At 34.5% G+C, this 12,109-nt stretch overlaps 1 protein-coding gene across 1 annotated transcript; it reads right to left on the reverse strand.

The window, feature by feature from the left end:
• Positions 1 to 7,242: 7,242 nt before the first annotated feature.
• On the reverse strand, positions 7,243 to 11,862 carry LOC124848934 (beta-amylase-like). The gene is made up of 8 exons (XM_047326759.2): positions 11,271 to 11,862; positions 10,260 to 10,328; positions 9,775 to 10,173; positions 9,319 to 9,483; positions 8,902 to 9,165; positions 8,614 to 8,823; positions 7,733 to 7,972; positions 7,243 to 7,649 (listed from the first exon to the last, which is right to left on the reverse strand). The coding sequence occupies exons 1-8, from the start codon at positions 11,493 to 11,495 to the stop codon at positions 7,413 to 7,415; spliced, it is 1,809 nt and encodes a 602-aa protein (XP_047182715.2). The 5' UTR covers positions 11,496 to 11,862; the 3' UTR covers positions 7,243 to 7,412.
• Positions 11,863 to 12,109: the final 247 nt, after the last annotated feature.

Genomic DNA, 12,109 nt, shown 5'->3' on the forward strand with positions numbered 1-12,109 from the left:
CTTACACGTGTCAATACTGTCCTCAGGCCACGTCACACATTCATTAACGCCGTTTGATGAAATTGACAGAAAGGATTTATTTGCATCAAATTAACAAAAATAAGCACCCAATTGAGACGCCAAAAAATAAAGGGACCTATTTCAAATTCTGAACAAAAATAGGGACCTATTGAGACATTAAACCTTAATAATAATATTAAGTATTTATTTTTTTATTATTAAACCGTGAGAGAGAATTAATTCTTTTCCCTCACTCATCAAGCGAAATCGATTCTATGATTGGAGAATGATTTCTCAACACCAAAGCATAACAAATGGATTATCATAAGTCTCATGAAACTTTAATATTTAAAAAAAAGTAAGGGTATTTTGGTAAGACAAGAATGATGAATAGGAAATCCCTTCATATCTTTTCATGTCTAGGAGGATCTTGTTGGGTACAAACAAAGTCCCACATTAGATAAAAGAAGAGTTGAACATGAGTTTATACACATAGATACCTCTATTGATAAGAGACCTTTTGGAGTGATACCAAAAGTAAATCTGTGAAGGCTTGGCCCAAAGTGGACAATATCTTATCACTGTGAAGATATCTATGTGTATATGTGTGTGTTGTATCTCCCATATGCAAATTCCTTTCTCACAAATAATTGCAAATGGTTAGAAACAAACACAAAGAAAACATTTGTTTTTCCATCCGCACCAACAGTGAATCGCTAGAAGTGAATACAACATGAATCTTCTATTTATCCCGCCCTTTCCTTATTAACTTGACGTTGAATGTATGAATTATGCAATAAATCAATTTATCTATGTATGAAAGAAGGAAAGGGAAAGTAAACATAATTTTAGTTTAAATTTTGTTTTTGTGTTAGTTATAATTTAGGTATTATTATAATTTGTGTAGATATCATTCCTTTAATAGATAAGAATTATAGGATCCTTATATATATGTATATATATATATATACATATATATATACATATATATATGTTACACTGCTCTTTGAAATAATACATCAGACTTATTTTTTAAACCTTTTAATATGGTATTAGAGCCTAACAATGATATCTTCTACAATATAGGAATTAATGTTTCTTTTTTTCATTGAATATTTCTTATGGTTCCTTCTGATAAAAATCAATCGAAGAAACATGATTCTGGGACTTCCGCGTCTTCCAAGAATTATATTTCTACTGCGGTTGGATTTGTCACCAAGTCAGGTATATCTAACTTTGCTTTTATTCTTTCTCTTTTTACTAAAGGGTAGTGATTGGATAATTGATTCAGGTTCCATTGATCATATGACTTGTGATCCTCATATATTTACTAATCTTTCCTCTAATTGTTCTAAAACTGTTATTATTAATGTTAATGTGGTCTCATCTCTTATTGAAGGTGTAGATACTATATCTCTCTCACCCTCCTTATCAATTCTTGATGTTTTATTTGTTCCTAAAAGGATTTTGAGATATTTAAAGTTCACTCCTGGAAAAGTAATTTTTTTCTCAAATTATGGAAACTTATAGGTAGAAGGGTACACTAATGCAGATTGGACAGGTTCAAAAGATGATAAAAGATTTATCTCTGGATACTTTACTTTTGTAGGAGGGAAATCTTGTAACTTGAAGGAGTAAAAAACAACATGTAGTAACAAGATATAGTGTTGAAGCATAATTCAGAGGCATGATACTAGGTGTATGTGAACTTTTGTGGATTAAAAATGTGCTATCAAATTTGGGCTTTAAACCAAATGAAACTATGAGTTTGTACTGTGACAATATGTTGACTATAGCAATTGATCACAATTCTGTGCAACATGATAGAACACAACATGTGGAGATTGATGGACATTTCATCAAAGAGAAGCTTGAAGCTGAAATAATTTTATTTCCCTTTGTAAGATCAAAATTGTAGTTGACTTATGTTCTCACTAAAGGAGTGTCAAACAGAGTGTTTAATGAGTTTGTATTCAAGTTGGAAATGTGTGATATCCATGTACAAAATTGAGTGAGGGTGTTAAGATATGTAAAATATTCTATTAGCAAATATTTGACAATCAAATATTGTGTTAGTTATAATTTAGGTATTATTATAATTTGTGCAGATGTCATTCCTTTAATAGATAAGGAGTTATAGGATATATATATATATATATATATATATATATATATATATATATATATATATATATATGGTACACTGAAAATAATACATCAAAATTATTCTTTAAACCTTTTAATATATAGTTATATGTATTAAAAGGGATAATTATGCCTCTAGGGCGTTGAGCAACAAACTACACTACTGAGCACAATTTTTTGTAAATGCTTTGGTGCTGAGTGACAACAAGACACCGTTGAGCGTCATCTTTGTACTGCAGGTTTGAAGTATTTTAAGTTTAGGACACTAAGCGATAGATAATGCCATTGAACGAAACTTTTTGTGATAATAATGGCGTTGAGTACCACTCTTTGTGAAAGCTTTGGCATTGAACGTCAATTTGTATATTGAATGTTTATTTTCTTTGGTTGTTTGAGATAGATCTATAATAGAGTTTATGTACTTTTAAGATTATTATTGTGTTGTGACTGAGGTGATGATATGGTTGTGGACATGTATAATGATGATTGTTGGGTGATTTTGGCAAGTGCATCGAATCGTTTCAAGTAATAAACAATGGTAAGACCAGGTATCGTTTTCCTAAGAGACTCGTAATACTAGAAAATTGTGCGATTAACAACTCATCTAGACTCAATAGAACAACATTCATTTACAAGCATGTGCAAAGAGATAAATTCACAAATATACAATGGTTGGACTTTGGTCATTAAAGGCACTTAGATATGAACAAGATTAGAAATGGTATGAAATCATCTCCATCAATTTACTAAAGTCAATCCACAAAAACACTCTAGCCCTAATCCCTTAGGTGAAAGAGCCTAAGTTTTCCCTATTAAACTCCAATCCCTTGGAAAATCTAACAAGCAAACCTGCATTAATGAGCTAGGATCTTAAGACAACATGTGAATCATCTTTCATCCCTAGAATCAATGACCACAAGGACTCTTGTTTCAGTTCTAGGTTCCATCTTACGTCTCCATAATCCACGAAACCCCAAATTCAAGTCATGAACATTTCTATTACATGCAAGCTTTAAGATTTGAAACAAGAATACTAGCAATTGATAGAAAATGCATATATAATCAAATCAATCATCCATTACACAAGAATTCATAGGCTACAACAATCTCTAACAAGATGAATCTGGTTCTCCACTTCCATGGAGAACCCTAGATCTTACAAACATGGTGGATGGAAGAAGAAGAAGACCCAAAGGAAGAAAAGGAGATGTTTCCACAAGCTCCTCATGGCCTCCATGAGCTCCAGCAGTGAAATTACGCCTCCAAAGAACCAAAGACTTGACGCTCTTCGTGTTCCTGAGTTAAATAGAGCAAATATGCCATGTCAGCAAAAATGGCCGCTCAAGCGTCAGTCAAACTCAGCAGCTGGTGCACTAGCGCTCAAGCGCCCATGGAAAAAGGGGGTTCGAGCTTAACTCTACTGCATTGCTTCTTTTTATGGTTTTTTTTTGCAGATTTGCTTACTTATGTGATTGATTTAGTTCTCTATATTGTTGGAGATTCTTCCGAGCATAGTTTTAGCTACAAAATAATGGGATTAGTGATGAATTTACATCAATGTAGCCTAAAATACATTTATTTATAAAACAAGACAAAAGAAGAGGATTAAGCAAGTTACAGGCTAGAAAGGAGTTGATTTTGCTATTAAAATGATGTTTAAATAATAGTAAGAAGGCTTACTACCTCTTTTGGTCCCTCTTTAAGGGGGCAATGTTCAAGTCCGTCCTACCTTTTTTAAAAAGTTCAATGTGGTCCCAACTTGTGAAAAAAGTGTACAATTAAATCCTTTTTGGTCACGACGTTAAATATTTAACGATGAAACTGCTCCTCTGGACTAAACTTGATGAGCTGTTCATTTTTTCTCTTACGTAGCATGGTGACGTGTCAATTTTGAATTTAAAAAAAATTGCTTGACACATCATCTTCTTCTTCCACCTCCACCAATCCTGAATTTAGGGTTTTTTCTCTCACATCCTTGGAGAGGTACCTGAGGTCCTCTGGCAAACCATTTGCAGTGAGAATTTTCTTCTTGCCAATTCTTTCAGGACCCACAAACAGTACCTGATTTTCTTCTTGCCTCTGATTTGAGTTCAATATCTGATTTCTCAGTTTCTTTCAACATTTCTGCTAGTTCTCGCTCACAGTTCTACATACATTGCGGGCAACAATTTGATACAGCATCAGGATCTACGTTCTCAAAGGCACGCCTCAATGGAGAGATCGTTGTAGTTGACAAGGTCTTTAACGGGGATAAAGACCAGTGAAACAAAATCGAAAAAAGAACAAAAACAAAACAGGGTTAACATATCAGATAAGATTCATTTACCAACTACAATCCCAAGTTTAATCAATTCCATGAAAGAAAATGCTTTATCTCCATTCCATTAAACACGAAACACTAATCTTTATCATTTAATCTGATCTTGCTATGGAATAACCAGGGAAATAAAATTTTGGAGAGAGATAATCGGAGTTGGAGTAGAAATGGAGGTGGGAGCCAGCGGAATCGGAGTGGGAGGGAGAGGCGTGCTTGGAAAGCTGGTGGGTTTTGTGGGGAGGAGAGGGAGAGGGGGAGGAAGAAAGAGACGGCGGCACATGACTCTGAGTGTCGTGGTGGACAAAGGAGTGGAGGGAAGAAACCCTAAATTCACGGTTGGTGGAGGTGGAAGATGAACCTAATGTGGACTTTAATGAAAATCACAAGTTTACCCCTTATGCAGCCACGTTATAAACCTAAACAGCCACGTTGCACAAATCACTCCATGCTATCAGCTGGATCGTTAAATATTTAACGCCGTGACCAAAAAGGATTTAATTGTACATTTTTTTCACAAGTTGGGACCACATTGAACTTTTTAAAAAAGGTAGGACGGACTTGAACATTGCCCCCCTAAAGAGGGACCAAAAGAGGTATTAAGCCTAGTAAGAATTAGCATTATCAATGATGTTGAAAGAATTTCAAGGAGAAATTCTTTGCAGTGATGATCTTAGTGTATGCATTGACATATATGAGATCAGTAAAGATGTATCATAATATTCTACCAACCATTCAACTCATATAAAGAAGAATGGTTGATGGGAGAGAATGACAAAAGTTTCTAGCCACTAGACTGATTACAAAAATATTGCTTATTACCGACAAGCCAGGAACCCTAGATAAGTTTGATTTACCGATGAAATTACCAACAAACCAATATCATTTTTTCTATGTTTTTTTGTGCTTTATTTGTATCTTTTGTGATAATCACCTTATTGGTGTGAACAAATGAAAGGTAGGTGTTAACACATCTTTGATAAAAGACGATAATGTTGTAAAATAGTCTTCTTTAACATCTAGTAGTTATTCTGTATAGAAATTTTCAAAAATTCTAAGTTATCTTTAATTTCTTTATATTTATATATATATATATATATATATATATATATATATATATATATATATATATATATTATTACAATTATTTACTTTATGAAATAATTTTTTTTCACACTAGTTTATCCTGTTATTTCTTTTATGTTTTTTTTTTCTTTTGTGATAATCATGTGAACAAATAAAAGGTAGTGTTAATGCATCTTTACTAAAAGATGATAATGTTATGCAATAGTCTTACTTGACATCTAGGCAATTATCATGTATAACAATTTTAAAAAATTATAAGTTATTGCTTTGGATTAGTATTATTAAGTTAAACCATTTTTGCGGTCCTTATTTCTGTTGGGTTTTCTCAAATAGGTCTATTCTTATTTTTTTTCCAATTGAGACCCTTAAACTGAAAAATTCAAGCAATTGGCTCCTTACCGTTAACTTGGGTTAACAGGATTAACTTGCTCATGAGTTTTCAGTGTAATATGTGGAATAATTTTATGACATGACACATTCAGAAGAGATTTCGTGAAATATATAATTAAAAAATAAAAAAAAAAGTTTTTGAGAATTGAAACCCAAACTAGGGTTCATCATGTTCAACTTTACTTTTCATTATCTTCAACCTTACATTTCATCATCTTCAACCCTAACGATTAATGCTCAGGGCTCATTACGAAATTCATCTTCAACCCTAGCGAAGTTCATCACGAAATTAGGGTTCATGGGGTGGAATCCAATGTCTCTCAGGGCCTTTCCTTCGAGATTGAGAGTTTTCTCATGTTTCTATTTGCGGGAGAGAAATGAACTCACAATAGATTTTTATTTGTGTGTTTTGTGATGTTTCTGGGTTTGTAGGATGGTGAATTTGTGAAGAAGGAGAAACAAACGCACTAAAGCTCTCACTACGTGATGCAAGGAGTTTGCAATCCTGACTCTTGCACGACTTAGAACCACCCTTCTTCGCAATCATTCCACACCCTTAAACTCGCTGTTTCAACTTCCATCACAAGAGCCCACCACCTAAAAAATCACCAACCCACTCAAAACCCCATATCCACCCCAAAAGATACGAAGGATACTCATCGACCTCAATTTAGGAACCCCACCACAAAATTCTCCTTTATTCTCGACACCGGAAGCACCCTCATCTGGCTTCCATGCTCCTCCCACCACCTCTGCTCAAATTGCAACTCCTTCCACAATGCACCCAAATCTTTCATCTCCAAGAACTTTTCTTCCTCCAACTTAGTGGGTTGCACCAACCCCAAATGCGCATGGCCTTTTGGTGCCAACGTTGAATCGCGCTGAGAAAACACTGTAACCGCCAACTGTTCACTCACATGCCTTGCTTACACTGTCCAATACAGGCTGGGCTCAATCGCGGGTTTTCTCCTCTCGGAAAATCTCAACTTTCCCAGGAAGATCCTCCTCTAATTTTCTCGTCAACGACGGTTGCAATTGTTGGAGGCGCTACTTTATTGTGCGAGAAACGATAGTCTTGCGACAATAGGATATATTTTTTAATCATATATTCCATATAATCTACTTTGCATATGCCACATAATCTAATATGCCACATATTTAAAATATTTCATGTTATATTATAGCTCATGAGAAAGTTAACTCTATTAATCCAATTTAGCAGCAAGTAACTAATTGTTTCAATTTTTCGCTTTTTAAGAACTCAAAAAAAAAAAAAAAATACTTACTTGACAAAATCCAACAAAAAGGGACCGGAAGTGGTTTAACCTATTTATTATCATGAAAGCTTTACTTCTTCCACAATGTCACCGTTTCCAAAGACAAAATGAACAAGGTTAGAAGAAAACAATCAATTTTTCATATCTAGCTGTTCCTTTCATCCTTTCCATTTTTTTTTTTCTGTTATTCTTCAATTCCATCATTCTTTTACATTCCCTTTCTTGTTTACTTTTATTCTGAGTATGCGTAAAACAGTAGCAAGTATGTAATTAAGAAAACCAACAAGCACACCACGGGTTACATCCGTTTCCTTTAACCATGGATAAGGCTCCAATGGTTCGGTTGCTTCCAGAAGAATCTCTAATGGAATCCTTGGCTTTGATCGCTCCATAGGTTCTGTGAAATGATAGTACCTCTCCGGGTCCGAACAGTAATCCTGTAATTTTTTTACAATAAAAGAGTCTTATGATTATATAAGTACTGTTGCCATCGTTCATCGAATGCAATGGTGCTGCTTACCAGGTTTGCATGCATCTTTTTCACGAAGGCTTTGAATATGTCAAAGTTTCTTTGCTTCATTAACTTGTCTGATAAACGGAGGTACGTCACGCCATACATTTTTCGTGCTAGATGGCCAAATTTGGAAATACCGTTCGGTCTAGTATTTGAAAGGATTTGGTCATAAGCTTCACGGTCATATCTTGCGAGTGCATTTTCTCCTGCAACTTCAATCTTCTCCGCCCAGCCGGCACTAAGAACCTGCAGGAGAATGAACGCACTGAATAAAACTATGCACGAAAAGATTATAAAATGGTTAATTAAAAGAAAACATATGCATTAGTAATTTCTCTATGCTATTTCATAATAGGAATTCATGCCCTATGTTTTATCCTAGCAATTCTATCTGGAACAATCAGAAGAGATATTATATTGTGGATAACTAGTTTTATGAAACTATTTCTATGCGGGTCATGGAGTAATCTTTAGCTAGCATTTAAATTAAATATATTAATATTATTACATATTTTTTAATTTGCGTGTACAAATCTTGATATTGAATAGAGCCACGAATATTTACTAAATATTAGTTGGCCTGAAATGCTGGGCTTCTCCTGCTGAGGCTATTAAAGATTCCATGCCATGCAGTAGCTTGAAAGGGATTATGTCAGAAGGGTTACGTCAGGACTTACGCCATTTTAGTAAACAAAAGTTTGTCAAGAAAGAAAAAGTAAAGATGGAAATTTTGCAGTTTCTTAATACCTGAATGTGAAGTTTGAGAAAGCTTTAAAGTGGTTTGGTCGATTATCGCGGAGAAAGAGAACGAAAGGCAAATATTCATCAAGGATAGTAAGCAACTTTGATTAATTAATACGATTGGGATTGAAGTTGAAACAAATTACCCGCTTGACAAGTTCCTCAGCTCCACTTTGGGCTTCAATTGGTTGCTCATTATTTCTCATCTCAAGACAAGTAAAATTTAAAATAGCATTATGTCGGGAAAGCATCCTTGCTATGGGTCTGTATCCATCCCTATGATATAAATTGTAATATCCCGCAGTAAGCTCTGCAGCATGGCTTTCTGTTTTATACCACCAGTGGATTCCGGAAACCTGTTTCATATGAAAATGTCAGGTAATTCATGCAAAAAACAAACATGCTCATTTACTATATTCATTCAAAGAATTTACTTTTGCTGCTAATTTCACTCTGCAACCAAGGAATACTTTGTTGGCTTCATCCAAGATATCATCACCATGGGTCAACAACTTGTTGGAATACCATGTCAGAAAAAAACGGCCTTTCTCTGTTTGATAAGTTCCATTTGATTTGAAAAATTCTGTAGATTCCGGTATATCGTTCGATTTTCCAGCATTATCTGGCAGCTCCCACTCAGGATGACCTGCCTCTGCTGCAGCCTCTTTGAAATCAGCTTTAAGATATCTGTCATAGCACTGCAAGATTTTATTCAAAAAAGTTCAAACCTGATGACTTGTTCTTACTGATGTTAGTCGTGAATATACACTATCAAGTTATTGATGTTATTATGTACCTAATGTATTTTAGAACTACACACAAATAGCTTCATCAGAAAACTCCAAGCTCACCTGAAATTCTCCAATACCAGGAAATACCCACCCCAGTTTGCGTGAGTAAGAGGGGTATCTGAGTTCTCCTGCAGGGCCAAGTCCTACCTCAATGTCTATCATGAGCTGAGATTTAAGAAACTCGTCCATATTCTCTCTGAAGCTCTTCATGTAGTCTCTATACAGCTGTATGAAAATGATAAACAATTATTTTAACATAAAGAAGAAAAAATATCATGAATTGGAAACCAAAAAGAACCACAATTCCTTTTGGCTTTCCTTTGCGCTAGGTTTTTTTCAATTCATAATAAGGTACCCAAAATTGGACTTGGGTAGACAAAAAATGGCTAAATGGTCGTGCACGCGATTAGTTATACTGGAATAGTGGCAAGACTTGGTAAATATAGATGTTTAAGGAACGTGAAGAGTTGACAGACAGCAAGAATATATGAAATAAAAGTATAGGAGAAAGTTGACCTCAATCGGACTTCGTCCATGAAACACAGATTCTTTGTCCACCCCGAGGGATAAACATTCCTTATTCCTGATACCTTTATAGTTGGTGTAAAAGATATCAGGGTTTTTTTCTCCAACTTCAAGGACCCATTTGGGTAGTGAGATGAAAACCGAATCCCCCACATTCCCCCCACATTGGTGGAACGACATTATAACTTGTAACTTCAATTTGCACTTTTGAACCAATTGAAACAAGGTCCTATAAGCGGACCAATCATATTGTCCAGGCCCCTTGGATTCTACTATGCCCCACCAGACGTCAACCATAACTCCATCGACACCTGCTGCGTGTAGCTTCTTCAGTTGTTTCTCAAGTTTTACTCTGTCTTCTAAAACATTTTCATTTGTAACAACTTCTAACTGAAAGCAACAACCATCACATTTTTAAAATACAACAACATTCTGCTAAGTGGCACAGGTATGAAAAAAGAAATATAACAACTTACTGGGAGCATCACATATACTGGTACATAATTTGCATGCATTTGATCTTTGGAAATTGAATGAATTTGATCCTGCATTTTTATGAGCAGAGTTTACAGGTTACTATAAGATTTGGATGAATCGGAGATCTTACACGTTTTTCATCAATTGATATGTTAGCTATATGTGGCCGCACTATAAATTCAATCAAACATTTTTTTAAAAAAAGTTTTAAAATTTTACTGTATTCTAAATTTAAATTTAACAATATTTTCTACGAATATAGACTAATTTTGTCAAATTTTAATATAATATTCACTAACATATATTTTCAAAATTTAAATTGAAAAATATATTAAAAGTATTTATCTACATCATAAAATATGTAGATTATAAACTCACAAATACGGGTCACCATACCAATATTGATTAATATAAGACACAATTTTCATCATGATGCACAAGAAAGTATCCTATTTTTTGGCTGGGAATATCTGGACAAAAAAATAACAAAGTCTGGGATTATTTAATATCATTTTAAACTTTTGGTTGTGTTCAGTAAAACATATAATACAACAGTAAATTATTGATTGCTCTAAGTGAATGAGTCAACTTCCTTCTAATTTTATTATTATTATTATTATTATAACATTCTCGACATATTCTCGCCGTTGTTTGAGAGGCTTGTGCTTTCAGGCTGATAGCAAGGGTCTCGTGGCAAGCATCTAAGAGCGGGACCACTGAAATGGTTATCACTTACTATAACGATACAAAATAGAAAGCAAGAGGGTCATTATTGTCAATCCAATTAATCCGTGTGATATGAAAATTTGTTTGGTCATAAGAAAATGCAAAAGGATAAATGAAATTATCGTAAAATTGAACACTGCATAGACGCAAAAATGAAAATCAATCAAAAAAAAAGGAAAGAAAGAAAGAACACGTGCAGGGTTGATGAACCGTTAAAAGGTTTAAACTCGCAATGGAACTTACAACGTTACTTGGTAGTGATGAGAAATGAAAGAAACGGTTACCTTGAATTTAGCAGGTAAAGCTTTCAATGGCAGTCCAAGACGTGATTGTTTCTTGACGTGACCACCATCCAATTTGAACCCATGGCTGACACTTTGCTTCCTTGCTCTCTCCACACGTATAGCTTCACCAGACATTCTTTCTTGCTGGAAATTATACCTTTCTTGAAACTGAAACGTCATTTTTGTCCCCATGTTGCGCTGTGCTGCACACACTAAGTCTTCCATTTTACCGCTCGCCGCTTAATCGAGATTAGCACTTCTTCACACTGACTGCATGAACCATGCAATAAGAGAATCTACCTATCTAAGGGAAAAGCAGAGAAGAAGGACGAACTAACTTTAATGGTGTTCTTGATTTGAATCTTCTTATATGTCTATTTAAAGGCGCTAATTAAGGGATGAAGCTTATATGATGAGGGACGTGGTGGATGTTGCTTCTTTGTTCTTGGACCGATGATGAGGGATAGAGATCGTTTCTGGACCGTCAGTGTCAATTTTTTCATCGTCGTTCATCTTCTTCTTAATTGGGCTTTATAATAGATCATCTTCTACTACTAATTGTAATTGGGCCTCACACGAAGACCCATCAATTACTAATTTCTGATATTACAAACAAATATCAATCTATATAGTCTTTCGTTACATATTAATCTAATACGTAAATTCCATTTTGTGTGCATAAACAAAGAGATAAAAAAAATAACAATGGTTAGTAGCCGGTAATGTAAAACTAATTAATACCATTAAAACATAGTATATTTTTTAAAATATAAAAAATTGAAAAAAATTACTTTTCTTTACTCTGCAATCCTCGTTCATCTTCATAGTCGCATGCTCGT

Source organism: Vigna umbellata, chromosome 6 (genome assembly GCF_029865625.1).
Source record: "Vigna umbellata cultivar VRB3 chromosome 6, Vumbellata_1.0, whole genome shotgun sequence".
In the NCBI taxonomy this organism is placed as follows: domain Eukaryota; kingdom Viridiplantae; phylum Streptophyta; class Magnoliopsida; order Fabales; family Fabaceae; genus Vigna; species Vigna umbellata.

Bases quoted from the DNA above. Each gene is read 5' to 3' on its own strand.
- LOC124848934 (XM_047326759.2), bottom strand. From the start codon at position 11,495: ATGGAAGACTTAGTGTGTGCAGCACAGCGCAACATGGGGACAAAAATG. The intron at 10,174-10,259 runs GTAAGTTGTTAT...TGTTGCTTTCAG, and splicing joins CAGTATATGTGATGCTCCCA to TTAGAAGTTGTTACAAATGA. The intron at 7,973-8,613 runs GTAATTTGTTTC...ATTCTCCTGCAG, and splicing joins CTGAGGAACTTGTCAAGCGG to GTTCTTAGTGCCGGCTGGGC.